The 18,194-nt window shown below is 42.0% G+C and overlaps 1 protein-coding gene across 1 annotated transcript in view; it reads right to left on the bottom strand.

The window, feature by feature from the left end:
* Positions 1 to 18,194, bottom strand: part of SETD7 (SET domain containing 7, histone lysine methyltransferase) — a 51,000-nt gene that overhangs the window by 6,873 nt on the left and 25,933 nt on the right. Inside the window, exons 4-7 of the mRNA XM_002745342.6 lie at positions 16,461 to 16,650; positions 10,792 to 10,873; positions 7,737 to 7,854; positions 4,676 to 4,833 (exon numbers count right to left, since the gene is read on the bottom strand). Of these exons, the coding sequence (XP_002745388.2) occupies positions 4,676 to 4,833; positions 7,737 to 7,854; positions 10,792 to 10,873; positions 16,461 to 16,650 (548 nt within the window). The remainder of the gene's footprint in view (positions 1 to 4,675; positions 4,834 to 7,736; positions 7,855 to 10,791; positions 10,874 to 16,460; positions 16,651 to 18,194) is intronic.

The raw sequence follows: 18,194 nt of genomic DNA, 5'->3' as shown, positions 1-18,194 counted from the left end.
GTAAATAGACTTAGCTCACCTAACAGATGCTGAAAGGGATATAAGTAAGGCCTGGCCAGGAAGATTTTTATATGTGTCTGGTCAAATCAATCCTATTCATTTATAGTCTTTTTTTTTTGAGACAGAGTCTTGCTCTGTTGCTCAGGCTGGAGTGCAGTGGCACGATCTCGGCTCACTGCAACCTCCACCTTCCAGGTTCCAGCGATTCTCATTTCTCAGACTCCCGAGCAGCTGGGATTACAGGTGTGCACTACCACACCTGGCTGATTTTTTGTATTTTTAGTAGAGACAGGGTTATGCTATGTTGGCCAGGCTGGTCTTAAACTCCTGGCCTCAAGTGACTGGCCCACCTTGGCCTCCCAAAGTGCTAGGATTACAGGTATAAGCCACTGCATGCAGTCTATAGTCATATTTTGAACAGAGGGTTGGTGAGACAGCAAAGGAGAAGGTTCCAGGCCCTGAATTAGATTGGTGCTTGGCGGCCGGGCATGTTGGCTCACGCCTGTAATCCCCGCACTTTGGGAGGCCATGGAAAGGACACTTAACTTGGTGTAAGAAGACTGGTGTGAGTCCTGATGCCACACAGTTTTACTGCATCCTCGTGAAAAGTCCATCTCATATCTCTGAATCTCACTTTCCTCATTTGTAAAATCATGATAATGCTCGTAATAGTTATCCCACAGGGTCTTTGTCATGACAAAATGAGATCACATACAGAAAGCACCTTATACAGTGCCTGGCAGAAAGTAGGATTCCACTAATACTGACTACTACCTGCCTGTGAGCATGCATGTTTTGCCTATGTGAACACACAAGTGAGCAGAATTCTCAGCCTGCACTCCACCACAAACGAGATGCCTGGACTGTGGATTCAGGAATTCCTTATGAAAATCACAATTCTGCTTAAGTTGAAATATTTCACTTGGCTGGGTGCAGCGGCTCATGCCTGTAATCCCACCACTTTGGGAGACCAAGGCGGGTAGACACCTGAGTTTAGGAGTTCGAGACTAGCCTAGGCAACATGGCAAAACTCTGTCTACCAAAAATACAAAACATTAGCCCAGGGGTGATGGTGTGCACCTGTTGGTATCAGCTACTCAGGAGGCTGAGGTGGGAGGATCGTTTGAGCCTCAGAGGCAGAGGTTGCAGTGAGCTGATATCGGTCCACTGTACTCCAACCTGGATGACAGAGACCCTGGCTCAAAAAAAAATTAAATTAACATATTTCACTAAAAAAAAATGTTCCTAAAATACAGCTCTGGTACACTGAGAAACGAAAAGAAAAAATAGACTCTGTGTTTAATTTTCAGACCTAAAGCTTCTCTTATAATCCTCTTATTTTCATTTTCCTGCTCATTATCATCATCATTTTCAGAGTGTAGGTAACAGGCAGACTGAAAAGAAAGAATTATTTCAGGTGTTGATTGTTAAAGATGGCCTGAAGACACACTGGTTAAGAGCACTTAACCTCTCTGCTTCAGAGACCTGCTTTTCCTGTCTGATTCCAGATGGTGATAGTAGTGGCCTCACTGAGTTTCTAGGAGGACTGAATGAGAGAATGGATGAAGAGCATCCAGCACAGTACCAGCTTGGAGTAAGTGGTCTATAAACCATAGCTATACAATTAGCAGTTAAACTGAACCACTGTGCCCAAACTGGTTTAGCCCCTTGTTTACAGGTTGCCTAGGAAAGCAGTTCTTATCTATTTGTCCATTTGGCATTTTGTACTAGAAGGCAGGTAAAACAGTTCATGGAAGTGTTTTGTTTATGTTAAACTGTGCATATCAGGTTCAGGCATGGAGGCTTACACCTGTAATCCCAGCACTTTGGGAGACCAAGGCAGGTGGATCACCTGAGGTCAGGAGTTCAAGACCAGCCTGACCAATATGGTGAAAACCTGTCTGTACTAAAAATACAAAAATTGGTCAGATGTGGTGGTGTATGCCTGTAATCCCAGCTACTTGGGAGGCTGAGACAGGATAACTGCTTGAACCTGGAAGGCGGAGGTTGCAGTGAGCCAAGATCACACCGTTGCACTCCAGCCGGGGCAACAAGAGCAAAACTCCACCTCAAGAAAAAAAAAAAGTGTACATATCAATACCAATGATTTTTGAAACAAATGAAGGCCCCATGAATTGTCTGAATTTTATATTTGGTTATTATTCGAGTAGTCTTCTCATCACAACAAATAACTAAGATTTGGTCACCCTGGGCTTGCAAACAAACTAAAAATGACAATAAACAAAATGAAAACCTGCAGAGTACAGGGACTTGATTTTGTACAAATGAAACCTTGTCTTGTCTCCTTCCTTTTGGTGAGAAAAATGGTTTCATGTCCTTGCAATAAAACCAACAACCTGGTTTGTTTTAAAGGAGTAGTTTTAAGTAGCATTTATGATTGTTACTACTGCTTGAAAGGGTTGTTGTTAAGCTGTGTGCAGCTTGGAATGATGCTTTGGCCTAATTCACCCTGGCCATGAAAGCCTTGGAGTTAATCACAGTGTCAGTTTCATTTCACATGACACATGTCCTTTGCCATTTCTACCCATCCTTTAAACAGAAGTTGCAGCTACAGGCTGCCAAGGAGACCAAATCGCTGCTGGGAAAATTTTTAAGCCATTTCACGGATGCAGGAAGGGACATTCTTGAGGAACCTCCAAATCCTGGCAATTTTCCTACAGATTAAATACACATGATCTGATTCTGCTTATGCTAACAAGCAAGATGACTGAGGGACTGCAAGCTATAACTGAGCAGAAAAGGTTGCACGCAGCTTACTGCTCCCAAGAAGAGCTGGCATTCTGACTAATCTAAGGAGAGCAATGATGATGGCACAAAAAATCCCAATTACATCATCTAGAGAACAGTCAGAGACGTCTGGTTTTGGGAAGAACAAGTTCAGGGGTCATGTAAAAACTACTAAAGTGTCTGTAGGGCTACCATGTAAAAGAGAGGCTGACATGGGACACAGGAAAGAAAGGCAGACAATTAGGGCCAAGGGCTGAATACAGGGAAACCCATTTGGGCTCAATATAAAGAAGTTTTTGGGCTGGGCACGGTGGCTCACGCCTGTAATCCTAACATTTTGGGAGGCCAAGGTGGGTGGATCACCTGAGGTCAGGAGTTCAAGACCAGCTTGGCCAACATGGTAAAACCCCGGCTCTATAAAAATACAAAAATTAGCTAGGCATGACGGCAGGTGCCTGTAATATCAACTACTCAGGAGGCTGAGGCAGGAGAATTGCCTGAACCCAGGAGTTGCAGTGAGCCAAGATCACACCATTGTACTCCAGCCTGGGCGACTGAGCAAGACTCCGTCTCCAAAAAAAAAAAAAAAGAACTTTCTAGTTATCAGAGCTCAGAAGCTAATTTTGTAACGTCTATTTCATTTGTCTGGACAGCTACCTTTGCGGATAATGTAAGCTCAACACCAATGGAGGTTTCCAAGAAGAGGTTCAATGAGCAGATGGAAGAGGAGGCTCAAACTCTAAGAGGATTATTTGATTTAAAAAAAAAATAACAGCTTTGTTAATATATCATTTATATACAGGGTATTAACATATGTACTCCTTTATATATATTTACCCTTTTGAAGTAGATAATTCAGTGGCCTTTCAACCACTGAATATCAAAAATATACAAAAAATTCTGGAACCATCACCATCATCTAATTTTAGGACACCCACCTTAGAGCATTTTCATCATACCACAGTGAGATCCCATACCCATCAGCAGACACTGGTCATCACCCTCCCCAGTCCTAGGGAACCACTTATCTACTTTCTATCTCTATGGATTTCCTACATTTTGGACATTTCATATAAATGGAATCATATATTCTTTTGCTTAGAATAGTGTCTACAATTCTCATCCATGTTATAGCATATGTCAGTACTTCTTCATTCCTTTTCATTATCAAATAATAGGGACTCTGATTTTATAGGTCTCTTCCAACACTGAGATGTCATGCCCTAGGCTTAGGACTTCATTCTCCTTCTTCCTTTCACATCATAAAAGGGCTCCTGGGCAGGTGTGGTGGCTCACACCTGTAATCCCAGCCCTTTGGGAGGCCAAGGTGGGTGAATCACCTGAGGTCAGGAGTTTGAGACCAGCCTAACATGGTGAAACCCCATCTCTACTAAAAATACAAAAAAAAATTGCTGGGTGCAATGGTGCATGCCTGTAATCCCAGCTACTTGGGAGGCTGAGGCAGGATAACCACTTGAACCTGGGAGGTGGAGGTTGCAGTGAGCTGAGATTGTGCTACTGCACTCCAGCCTGGGCATCAAGAGGGAAAATCCATCTAAAAAAAAGGGGCTCCTTCATCTTCTCCATTGTTCAGAACAATTTCAATTTTTACTATCATTTCAAATAACACTATCTTTAATTGTCCATAATGAGAAAACTGAAGGACAAAAAAAGCAGCTATAAAACAGCAACCCCTCGGTATACTATTTCCATAGCATTCCTCCTTTTCAAAGCACTTTCCATTTCTTAGATTGCCAAAGCCATGGAGTGAGGCTGTTTAGATTTTGAGTTTCAAGTCATAAACCTGAAGCCAATGGCAAGCACCAGTGGTTATTTGGATGAAGCAGCCCTTATCTGAGACAAAATAACACCTTCAAGAAGGGCCCTGAGGCATAGATTCCTCCCAGCCGCTTAGGATAATACTCACATATCATAGATGCAGTTTGGAGTGAAGGAGTGATTTGCCTTGTGTCCCAAGGAGGCACAGTACTTGGATACGTGGTTATAGGGCTCAGGCACATCAATGACCGTTTCTTCATCCAGGGAGAGGGTGTTCCCATTAAGGGCCCAGTCTCTGCTGTCAACCTGCAGAAAACAAGAAAGGTAGCTTTAGAGAGGAACTTTCTTCCCAAAGTTCAAAGGATGTCTGAGATATTAACTCATTTATCTGTTTAAAAAATTTTTTTTTCTTTTTGAGACAGAGTCTCACTCTGTCTCCCAGGCTGGAGTGCAGTAGCATGATCTTGGCTCACCGCAACTTCTGCCTCCTGGGTTTAAGTGATTCTTGTGCCTCACCCTCCTAAGTAGCTGGAACTACAAGTGTGTACCACCATGCCTGGCTAGTTTTTGTATTTTTAGTAGAGACGGGGTTTCACCATGTTGGCCAGGCTGGTCTCGAATTCCTGACCTCAGGTGATCTGCTCACCTCGGCCTCCCAAAGTGTTGGAATACAGGTGTGAGCCACCACACTCAGTGAAAACTTCAAGGTTTGAGCAGTACAAAATGAAAAAAACAAAACAAAACAAGGCATCTCTCCACACACACAGAGTGCAAAGGACATGTGTGTTTAGTGCCAGGCAGCTCTACTATTTATTAATTTTTCTATGTTCTATATTAAAAAAAAGGGATTTAAAATCCCTGATAGATACACACATAACTAGATAATTTTAATTAAAAGTAGATAAAGATGAGGAGGCAATGCAGGGTGCAATGGCTCATTCCTGTGATCCCAGCACTTTGGGAGGCCAAGGCGGGTGGATCAAGGGGTCAGAAGTTTGAGACCAGCCTGGCCAATATGGTGAAACCCCATCTCTACTAAAAATACGAAATTTAAACCAGTTGAGAGAAGAATATACGTAAAAAAAATAAAAGAAGAAACAAAATACAAAATTTAGCCAGGCACAGTGGTGGGTGCCTGTAATCCCAGCTACTTGAGAGGCTGAGTCAGGAGAATTGTTTGAACCCGGGAGGTGAGAGTTGCAGTGAGCCGACTGCACTCTAGAGCGCCACTGCAGTCTAGCCTGGGCAACAGAGCCAGACTCTCTGTCTCAAAAAAAAAAAAAAAAAAAAAAAAGAAGAGGAGGCAAAAGAAGAAACGGAGAACACAAATGGAACCAGAAATGTAAGGGGTGCAACATTGTACTGCAGGGAGGTCCTCTGCCTTTGTTACAGGTGGGAAGTCACTGTGATCAGCAGGCAGCCATAGATTACCTACGACAGGGCTCACTAACAGCGTAACCGTCATTCTTCTCTTCTCCAAACCACTCCTGACTGACTCACCCCAGGAGCTACTGATGACAGCAGTCCAGCCTTTTGGAGCCAACAGGATGACATTTTCATACAAAACTGTTGACTTTCAAGGTATACCATTTCCTCCACTGCTAAATTGTAATTGTGCTTTTATTCATATGTGATATTCCCTCAAAAGATGTTTACTAAGCAGTATCATGTGCCAGGCACTATTCTAGGTGCAGGGGATACAGCAGTGATAGAAAGTGGAAGAAAAAGCCTCATGGATCTTAATATTCCGAAACCAGTCATTTGATACTGATATGTGGCACTTGGTACCATCTACCTTATGCTGCCATTAGTTGTGTATTTTTCTTATCTCTCCAACAGAATATAAATTTCATCAGGGCAAGAAGGTGTCACATACATTTATGCAATAGAGCATAGTGAGGTTCAGCACAAAGCCAGATTCAGCTCTTTGAAATCCTACTTAAACTCTGCTATTTGCTGTATTTTTTTTATCTTAAGCAAGTTGTATAATCTCTCTAGGCTTCTGTTTCTCTACATGAAGTAAAATGAGTAAGTAAATAATACATCCATATCTCATAGTTACCTTTCATGTGCTGAATTTCTCTGGATTGATGACAGAGGTCTGGCCTTTGCATGGGACATAGTCTGCCAGACCACAGTGCAGTTTGAATACATCATCATCTGCTGGGTGTGCCTGTGCAACTGCTTTGAAAGTATAATAACCTGGCTGGGCACAGTGGCTCATGCCTGTAATCCCAGCACTTTGGGAGGCTGAGGTGGGCAGATCACCTGAGGTTGGGAGTTCAAGACCAGCCTGACCAGCATGGAGAAACCCTATCTCTACTAAAAATACAAAATTAGCTGGGCATGGTGGCATGTGCCTGTATTCCCAGCTACTCGGGAGGCTAAGACAGGAGAATTGCTTGAACTTGGGAGGTGGAAGTTGCAGTGACCGAAGATCGTGCCATTGCACTCCATCCTGGCAACAAGAGCGAAACTGTGTCTCAAAAAAAAAGAAAGAAAGAAAGAAAGTGTAATAACTTTATTATATCACAGCATTTTCCCTCTTACTGTTCCATAGGAATAAATGCAAAAGTGAAGACATAATTGTGGAATATTAGCCATAGGCTTAAGTCCCATACATGTAATACAAGTCAAGAAGGCGCATAAGCCGAGCAGAAAACATCAAACTTTTGCCCTTAGGCAGACACTTAGGGAAGTTAATTGTAAAGTGAAGAAACAAAAACAAAAAACATATATGAAGCATTTGAAACATATCAAAGATTATCTTAAAGGCAGGAGGTGATTCAACTCTTTAACGTTTTATTTTTAATTTTTTTTTGGCAAAAGAACTCTTCCTGACAAAATGCAGTCTATAGTATGGCTTTTGCACAGAAAGATGTAGGGGGCCTTCCTATAAAGCACCCCAGCCAAGGCCGTAAGTTAATTATTTGCAGAGTCTGACTGGATATCATTTTTTTAGACATTGCTATAGTCCAATATACCAATTACTGTCTTATTGATGATATCACCCCACTCTCTATAAAACAGCTGTGGAACTTTAAAAAAAATCGTATTAAGGCTTAAAATAAAGAGAAGGAAAATGTCCAATCAATTTTATAAATAAGCCAATCTGTTTCTTTAACTTCCTAGTGAATATTATAAAGTAAAGGGATTTGGTTGGAAGCAAAGCCCTTTAACCAACACTTTCCACTGTCACCCCCACTCACCTCTTGGTGTGTAATCCGAACTCCATTATAAAAAGACATAACAGTATTAGGTCCCACTGCTACCTTTGAAAAAAGTCCTTCTCCAGCACTGGAAATCAGAGATTCAGCAACATATACCCTAAATTGAAAACAGAGTTGAATAGTGACCTTTTCAGTTTGATATGCCATTCCTTACATCAACTGCCAAACTCTCATTATAGCTGCTGCATCCAAAATGTCAATTTATAACTCAACTAAGAAGGGAAGGAGGAAGAAAAAGTTAAACCATAATATTTTGGCATTGGGAATTAAACAAATGGTAGTTATGTCTCTTTTAAGAGTGGTGTTTAAAATTTGCTTGCTAATATATAAATTATTATTATATATTCATAAAGATAGTGCTTGATATAAAGTCTTTTTTGGTGGATTTTTTTTTTTTTTTTTTTTTTGGCAGAGTTTTGCTTTCGTTGCCCAGGCGGGAGTACAATGGCTCGATCTTGGCTCACAGCAACCTCAGCCTCCTGGGTTCAAGCGATTCTCTTGCCTCAGCCTACCCAAGTAGTTGGGATTACAGGCATGTAACATCACAGCCAGCTAATTTTGTATTTTTAGTATAGGCAGGGTCTCTCCCTGTTGGTCAGACTGGCCTCAAACTCCTGACCTCAGGATATCTGCCCACCTGGGCCTCCCAGAGTGCTGGGATTACAGGCGTGAGCCACTATGCCCAGGCTTTTTGGTAGAATTTTATGTTTTTAGTTGATGACAATTTTTCTTACTGGACAAGTAAACATTTTTTCCAAGGTTAATTAAAGCTATATGTAAGTTTGTCAGTGTCAGATAGGAGGGAAAGGGGGCTGCTTCAGTTAAGCCTTAAGATGAATCTTTTATATGAAAGAGTGACAGTTAATAAGATATACCCAATAAAGCATTTCCCAGCAAAAGGGTGCACAACAGGAGTCAGTTAACTATGGCCTGAGGGTCCAATCTGGCTGCTCTTCAGTTTTGTAAGTCAAGTTTTATTGGGACACAGCTATACAGTTTAGCATTGCCTATGACTGCTTTAGCTCTGCAAAGGCAGAATTGAGCAGCTGCAACAGATAGCATCTGGCTGGCACAGCCTAAAATATTTACTTTGTGGCCCTATACGGAAAAAGTTTGTCAACCACTAGTTTATAAGAAAACGGCACTCATAATTATGGAACTGGATTTAATCAGACACTAGGATGGAATGACCCTGCAGAAACTGATCATCTGTAGCTTTAGTTCCATGACTCTTATGCTTATTCAAGAATTGGAAGACTGATTTATTGTTCTCAACTCTTCCCTGTGATAGAATTATAGACATCCTGCCATTTTTCCACGTGACCTTGTGGTGCCTCGCTCAGGGTGGGTGGAGGATGTATCCTGCCCTACTGACTTCTCACTTGGCCATGTGATCTGCTTGGCTGGTAGAACACGGGCAGAAGAGGCTGCAGGCAGGTCTCAGGTGTGAAGAGCCGGGGTAAATTTCTGCTGGCTTCCTCCAGACTTTCCACTGTCTCCACTAGAAGAATATGCCCTAGGGGGCTGTTGCTCCCTGTTTCTCTCATAAAGAAAACATGTGAAACAGACCTGAACCCACTTGAAACCTGGAGTCCAGCCTAGGCCAGCTGAGCTTAGCTGATTCCAGTCAAAAGCAGCTGAACCTCAGCCAACCTACAGAACTATGAGTGTAAAGCCAAATGTGTGATTCTGTAAACCACTGAGAGTTCTGTGGGCATCAGTATGCAGCACCATCACAACAATGACAACGGAAAAGGCTAACACATATGGCTGCGGTCTTGTGTTTCGGAGCTAACAAAGAGGCTAAACCCTTCCCTTTGTAAGTAGGCCAGAGCCTCATGTCAAAAAAGAGTCCATTCATCATTGTGACATTGTGGGGTCAGCCCTGTCAGTTGAATCGGGGAAGAGGCCTATTTCTCAGATGGGAACAGGAACTGAATGGGAGGTAAGTCATGCTTACAAAAAGGGAGGCAAAGAGAAAACCAACTTCAGATAGTACGCTCACTCATAAACAGATCTGTTGCTAAGGGATAAGAAGAATCCCACAGGGGGTACCAGAGAAAGCCACACCAAGACTCAAGAGCTAGAGTTTAGCCATCCTCATAAATAAGTCATGAAGTGGAACAGAACGTGACCCTCTGGGAGTGGGCTTACAAACCAGAAACTTGTCATTTGTAAGCTGGAACGTTTTTATGCCTCTTTTACTTTCTTTGTTTCACTCTTGTCTTCTCGTAGTGAAAAAATCAATTGTGTTGTGTGCCAGAACACCTCAGCTGGACTGAGAAGAAATGGAGGTGTCCTGTGTGCATAGGCTACAGCTTTAAAGAGCATGAAATACTCCCTTAGAGGGCCAGCATGTGACTACAGCACAGACCCTAAGAAAGGCGATGCTTGGCCAGGACATACTGTCTGCCTGGTCCAACTGCTGCTCTCTCTCTCTCTTTTTTTCTTTTTTAGATGGAGTCTCACTCTGTCACCCAGGCTGGAGTGCAGTGGTGAGATCTTGGCTGGCCACACCTCTGCCTCTCAGGTTGAAGCAATTCTTGTGCCTCAGCCTCCTGAGTAGCTGGGATTACAGGCACGTGCCATGATGCTTGGCTAATTTTGTACTTTTAGTAGAAACAGGGTTTCACCATGTTAGCCAGGCTGGTCTTGAACTCCTGACCTCAAATAATCTGGCTGCCTTGGCCTCCCAAAGTGCTGGGATTACAAGCATGAGCCACCGTGCTGGTCCTCAACTGCTCTTTCTACCTGGAGGTTTTACTCTAGGACTGACACACAAGCTGTTCTGTGATATATGGGTGGGGAAACTCACTTACAGGGTCAGATTCTACAGAATAATAAAAACACTCTTCCTCAGAATACAGAAACATTTGTTTGAGAATTTGCAAAGGAAAAGGACACTTTAATGAGGAGCTTGGTCTGAGCTGGAACCCAGCCTGGGCAGAGAGCCACAGAGGGGCATGAGTTCCCACCACTAGGCTTATTTAACTTCACATAAACAGTGCGATTAAAACCACAAGGAAGAAATTACCTTTCTGATTCATAAGGATCTGGAAGCAGAGCATTGGCAGAAATGCAAGATGAAGTTGACTTATCAAAGTGATACACTGAATCTGAAAAGCAAACAAATACATCAGTACAGGTGCAGAGCTAGGGAAGAGCATTTATAATACTTCTCTCTATCCATGGGACAACGAAGAGTCAAAAAACCAAAAATCTTATTCAAGTTATACCAACTAGAATGCAATTCTTCAATTTAAATGGATACATTTTAGATTACTCTTCAGTTTTATTTTCAGGCCTTCATGAATAGCCATCAGAGCATCTCTTAACATCCCAATTTGCTCTTAACTTTTCCTTATTAAAATGATTTAAAGGATGCTTGGCAATCAATAAAACGCTGTCATGAAATTTTGGGATCTCTCAGGTCAGATCAAATTGGATGATGGTTTAAAAATTTCTGGTGGTTTTCTTCATTACAGATACAGTCTACAGATTCCAACAACTGAACCCTGGCAGCAGTCACCTTCACGAAGAATAAAATTCTCTCTCACCGGAATTAAGGAGAACAGTACTGCTTTTGATAAAGCATTAACAAAGTAATCTCATTTCTATTACAGTGGTTCAGAAGCCAATTAGTAATTTAGTCTAGAAACTAAGGCACACAACTGCCCTAGAACGAACACTGGCTCTCTGTGAAGGATTAGCCTTAGAGAATCCTCACAGAGCACACTGAAGACAGATGTTCTGAAGGCTGATAGGTAAGGAAACAAGATTTAGAACCACAGGGCTTACTCCTGCAAAGCAAATGATTGTATACACTAAGGGACGACTCATAATCCCAGTAAGCAATTCTTCAGTAGTTACCAATGGTTACTAGGTCCTCTTTCTGTTTGTTTGTGAGTGGCTTTTTTTTTTTACACCCAAAACCCAATGAACACCTCAAACTAAAAGTCAGAAACAAATCCAAATCAGTGAGTGTCTACAACAGAAACACACCATTTGAGTGTTTCAAAGAGAATTCAGTTCTGGGAATTGGTCATACAGGGGGATGGAATGCTGACAAGCCAGATGGAGCCATGAGGAGCCCAGACATTGGCAAGAGCAGGAGGCTGCCTCTGGAGGCTGGAGGGACAGAGGGCATGGTGGTGTTCCTGGAGCTCTGGTGCTGGGGTAGCTGGAACGAGCCTGGGCCTTCGTCATGGGAGATGGAATCAGGAGGTGATGGGACCACTGCTGGAGATGCTGGTTGACATAGAGAGGGCTTTTTCCTACTGCCTTCTCCTGCTTTGTCCCCAGCCAGCCAGTGGCCTCCCTTTGGGCAAACTCAGACAGAAGTCAGAGGTGCAGGAGCCTGGGAAATGCAGGCCACAAGAGGCAGCAGACTCTTGCAATAATAGCGGGCAGTGAAAGAATGAGGAATGGATTGGATCTGAGAGCCAAGCGTTAACAGACCACCACGTAATCCATGAAGAGAATTTAAAGAATCCCCTGACACTTTTTTTTCGTTTGAGATAGTCTTGCTCTGTCACCCAGGCTGGAGTGCAATGGCATGATCTCAGCTCACTGCAACCTCCGCCTCCCGGGTTCAAGCGATTCTCCTGCCTCAGCCTCCTGAGCAGCTGGGATTACAGGTGCCCACCACCATGCCAGACTAATTTTTGTATTTTCAGTAGAAACGGGGTTTTGCCATGTTGGCTAGGATGGTCTCGAACTCCTGACCTCAAGTGATCCACCCGCCTTGGCCTCCCAAAGTGCTGGGATTACAGGCGTTGAGCTGCTGCACCCGGCCACCACTTTTTTTAAAGAACCAAATTTGCGCATGGAATATATGGTCTATTGAGTGGAAATTGTCATATGAACTTCTATAGACTAAAACTTTCATCACAAATGTACTGAGTGCCAACTACATGTACAACACTAGAGACCTCGTAGATTAAAAAAAAAAGGATGAACCTTTGTTACTGCTTTCAGGGAGTGCACACTATCTTCTCCAATGCCTGCTGTCCCTTCTTCTGCTCCCTTAGGCATGCCCAGGCTCCAGGCACATCCTTTACTTTCACAGATTTTACACATCCTTTACTTTTCCTCCTTTCCTCTATAGCATGCTATGCCCTTTGACGGAATTCATTCATTCACTTGACAAGCATTAATTATGAAAGGTGAGTCAAGCCTTAAAGATTGAGTAGGAATTAGCCAAGGAAAGCAGTTCCTACTGGAAAAGGGCTGACCAAGTGAGAAGAAATTCCAGCCAGTGGCATAGGTGAGAAACTCCACAGGAAGCAGGTGGAGAACTAGAAGTAGTTTGTGGTTACAAAAGCACACAGAGAAAGGGAGAAGCTGGTGAGGCGACAGGCCAAGGAGTGTTTTATGTGAGACATTTGCATCAATTTCTCTCCTTCCCCAACCATACCCTGTACCCCCTAACTAACCCACTGGCTAGTCAACAGGTCAATAATTATAACTTATAGGGGTGGAAGAGAGGCACAAGCATGGCAGAACATTAGACTAAAGATCTGTGCATGGGATCTTCAGAGTGCCGGAGCAGTCATGGTTCCTGGCCTTTGTGAGGCTCAAACTATTCAACATTTCAAAATACTTGAGGCCTGCAGGAATCTTGCCAATAAATCCCCCCTTTCTTTTTTGCCTTAAGTTAATTTGAAGTAAGTGTTTATTATTTGCAAGCAGAAGTTTTGTTGTTGTTGTTTGGGTTTTTTTGAGACAGAGTCTCAATCTGTTGCCCAGATTGGAGTGCAGTGGTGCTATCTTGGCTCACTGCAACCTCCACTTCCCAGGTTCAAGTGGTTTTGTGCTTCAACCTCCCAAGTAGCTGGGACTATAGGCACACACCACCACAGCCAGCTAAAGCGACCAGAAATTCTAAAAAATAAAAAATAATTCCCTTGAGAATTCTCACTCTCAAAATCTTTTTTTTAAAGACAGGGTCTCACTCCTGTTGCCCAGGCTGGAGTGCAGTGGTATGATCTTAGCTCACTGCAGCCTTGACTTCCTGAGCTCAAGTGATCCTCCCACCTCAGCCTCCCAAGTAGCTGAGGTTATAGGCACATGTCACCATGCCCAGCTAATTTTTTTTAAATTTTAGTAGAGACAGGATTTTATCATGCTGATCTTGAACTTCTGGGCTCAGGTGATCCACCTGCCTTTGCCTCCCAAAGTGCTATGATTACAGTCATGAGGCACCGGGCCTGGCCTACTGTTTCTTATTTATCGCAAGAAGAATGTAGTAACAGTAACTTTCATTATGGTATTTTATGGTAGGTGCTAAAATCCATATGTGGTAATGAAGAAACAGGTTCTGAAAGAATAAATAACTTCCCCAAGGATAATGCAGTAAACGTTAGAGCTAGTTCTGAAATTAGATGGTTCTTAAATTCAGGCACCTGCCACTAAAAATGCTGACTCTTCTCAAGTTTTAAAATTGGCATCACCAGTTGGGATCCTCCCCTGTTTCTAATCTCATTTCTAAAAATTATAACAGTGTCTCCTTTCAGAATATAGATTAAGGGCATAGATATCAGAGTTTGTAGTTCAAAGATTATTGCTTCCTTTTTTTTTTTTAAATAAACGTTTCATTTTGGAGTAATTTCAAATACAAGACATGCATCACTTCCTGATGGGGACGTATTCTGAGAAATGTGTCATGAGGCGAGTTGGTCATTATGCGAACATCATGGAGTCTACTCACACAAACCTAGATGGTATAGCCTACTACACACCTCAGCTATTAATAAATGCTAGAGCCTATTGCTCCTAGACTCCAAACCTGTACAGCATGTTACTATAGGGAACACTGGAGGCAACAGTAACCTAATGGTAAGGATTTGAGTATCTAAACATATCTATCCACAGAAAAGATACAGTAAAAATATGGTATAATCTTAGCTGGGTGCAGTAGTTTATGGCTGTAATCCCAGCGCTATGAGGCTCTGAGAGAGGAGGATTGCTTGAGGCCAGGAGTTTGAAACCAGCCTGAGCAACACAGCAAGACCCTGTTTCTACAGAAAAAAAAAAAAATTAAAAATATTTAGCTGGGCATTGTTGCTGATGCCTGCAGTCTTAGCTACTGGGGAGGTTGAGGCAGGAGGATTGCTTGAGCCCAGGAGCTGAAGGCTGCAGTGAGCTATGACAACAGCAGTGCACTCCAGTCCAGGCAACAGAGTGAGATCCTGTCTCTTAAAAATAAAATAAAATAAAACAAAAAATATGGTTTAGTCTTATGATACCACAGTTGTTATGGGCCCATGACTGTATAGAGAAAAGTCACAAAGATAGCAAAGGAGCATTTGCACTGTTTATCCTAATGTTAACTTCTTACAGTGCATGGTACATTTCTCAAAATTAAGAAGCCAACACAGATACATTACTATGTACTAAACTCTAGACTTTATTTAGATTTTACCAGTTTTTCCACTAATGTCCTTTTTCTCTTCCAGGATCCAATCCAGAATCCCACATTGCATTTAGACTGTCTCCATTTTTAACTTAAAAAAAAACAAAAAAGACATTTAAAGCAACCCAAATTGGACCTAAATATAAATGCTAAATTTTCCACTTTTGGACAACCTTCCTTTGGAGATTCTTCTTCAGATCCCAGATAACTAAATACTATTTAAGCCTATTAATATCTAGATTTATTATCTTTTCTTTTTTTCCTCCCTATAACCAAACCTGGAGCAGAAATACATGCATATATTGTTTTCAAGGAATCAGACCAATTCAAATAGCTTTCTTAAGCTGCGCCACTCAAAATGCAAATTCTTGATTTTTCTTTGCATATTTTCCTGTTTTTTCCAGATTTTCTATACTTACTAATTTTATATACAGAAAAAATGTTTAGTGTGGCATGTTGTACTTCTAAAAAGAAAAAAAGTACTTTTTTCAAATATGGATTCTGTTGGGTTCACTCATAACACAGAGTATGTGCTCCATGGAAGATGCTGGGCTCTGCAGACATGCCAGTATTTATATTTATATGCATTTATATTTTCCAGTCACAGCTCAGGCTCGTCAAGTTTACAGTTTAGAGATCTACTTGATTTGGTTCTTTATTGTCACAGTGCAGTTTTTTGGAGAGATAATCATTTGAAATCAATTGAATTACTGCCATCATTTCTTTATTCCCTCCCTATATGAGAATTATATACCTATGCCCTTTGTGACGTGCCTTTTCAATATTTCCCATTAATGCGTATCGTGTAATTTCTCTGTCTCACTGACGTCTGGCTTGAACATGTGACTTGTTTTGACCAGTGAAAAGCAGGTGAAAGTGGCACCATGTCAGTTCCAAGGTGAGGTTTCAAAAGGCATCACAGTTATCAGCTTATGCTCTGACACTTCTGTGATCCACTGTGGGAAAATCTTGCCCCACATTGTCATTGCCCCTCAGACTAGGCTCCAGAATTAAGACAGAGAGAGCTGACTCCAACCTGACCAGAAGCCTCAAGTCCAGCCTAGTCCCCAAAGCCCAGCCTCAGCCAGCTGGAGCACAGCTGCTCGGCAGAGCTGTGGTTGTTGTTGTAAACCACTGGGGAGTTGCAGTGTCTGTTATGCAATAAAACCTGACTAATACATGATTAAAGAGAACTATACAGAGAGGAAAAGAAAAGAAGCTTCTCTCAAATCAGCCCTAACAATCTGCTTTGGAATTGGAGCAACCCATCTGAAGCAGATTCAACTTACTTCCAGGCATCAGTTCAAAGTGAGGTCTCCCTTCTTCAGTGGACATAAGGGTGGCCAATTTGCCTTCTATCATCTCTCCATCAATAAATTTCCCATAAAGTGCAGTCCTCTCGTCAGGGTACACATAGGCTATCTTCTCTCCAGTCATCTCCCCATCTTCATTTACTTCTCCTACAAGGCTTCCTCCATCCTGATGGGAGAAACCAAAAACCAGAAAATATTATATATAGTATGTCGAGGACATGAGTTTCAAGAAATTTCTCTTCTGCACTCCCATTATTAATACAGCAGTAGGGATAGTAACAGTTTAGGAACCAAGAGCTTTTCACATGGGTAAGAAAAACATGATGCACAGCTCCTCATCCAGCTTCATACAAATATACTGCTAGAAAGTCATATGCATTTGGGGCATGTAGGCCCAATTTACAGAGTGGGAGCTTCAGTTGCAGCCTGTAATCCAGGACAAGTTATTGATACTCTATGTTGGTTTGCTCTCTAAGAAACAATGTTTCTTTGCTATTTGTAACATCAGTTACCAACATTTACAGGAAATGTAACTAAGTGTTATTTTTGGCTAAAATCAAATATGACGAAGATCTGTTGCAAGACACTCTTACCCATTATTCATATGATCTCCCTTCTCAATGTTAAATTTTGGATTTCTAGTGTGTTAAAATCTTCAGTTCAAATGTGCTTAAGAATAAATTTAGTTTACACGAGTAAAGAGAGCTGACTGTACTTTATCAGAGACAAACAAAAGGACCTCTGGACACTGACTTCCTGAGACTCTTATACTATCACCTTTTTTGGAATTAGAAGGAAAAGTGAAAAAAGATCAACTAGATTCCACTCCCATCTCAGTTCTTTCTTCCCACTCTATTTCCTGTTCCCTTTTGCCTCCTTTTAGCAGATAAGCCCACTTAGCTTCACGCTTAACACTTTCATTTACTTCATTCCTAAGGGTCAGTGAGTACTTTAGGGAAGAGGCTATTATAGAATTCTGTATCTTGGTAAGTGATAGGGACACAGTAGGTGATTCATAAATGCTTTTTAGATTACCAAGAAGTAATGAATAATTTAATCTAGGATGGCAGAAATGTTTCTTTATTTTTCCATCCAAAAGGTCCTTATGGTATAACTCAGAAAATTTAAGAACTTTGTGGGTTTGATACAACAACGGTAATGCTGTGACATCTTTTAAAGGCTTGGTTAATTTCCCCAACTCAAGGATCTAGGAACAGTTAGCCACTGGAAGTCAGTGATGTAGGATGACTTTTGAGTGATCCCAAATGCTGCCTTTTTTTTTTTTTTTTTTTTTTTTTTTGCCTTTTGAGGAAAAGGGCTGTAAATGAAAGTGCACTTGCACAGAAAGAAAAATACTTAGAAGCATTTTTCATGGATAGAAAGTGCACTAGGGAACCGGGCCCGGTGGCTCACGCCTGTAGTCCCAGCACTTTGGGAGGCCGAGGAGGGCGGATCACGAGGTCAAGAGATTGAGACCATCCTGGCCAACATAGTGTAACCCCATCTCTACTGAAATGTAAAAATTAGCTGGGCATAGTGGCGCGCGACTGTAGTCCCAGCTACTTGGGAGGCTGAGGCAGGAGAATTGCTTGAATCCGAGAGGCGGAGGTTGCAGTGAGCCGAGATCGCGCCACTGCACTCCAGCCTGGCGCCTCGCTAAAGAGCGAGACTCTGTCTCAAAAAACAAACAAACAAACAAACAAAAACGCA

Source organism: Callithrix jacchus, chromosome 3 (genome assembly GCF_049354715.1).
Source record: "Callithrix jacchus isolate 240 chromosome 3, calJac240_pri, whole genome shotgun sequence".
Lineage (NCBI taxonomy): Eukaryota > Metazoa > Chordata > Mammalia > Primates > Cebidae > Callithrix > Callithrix jacchus.
Note: the sequence above shows the minus strand (reverse complement) of the source record. Positions and strands in the feature narration are given on the sequence as shown.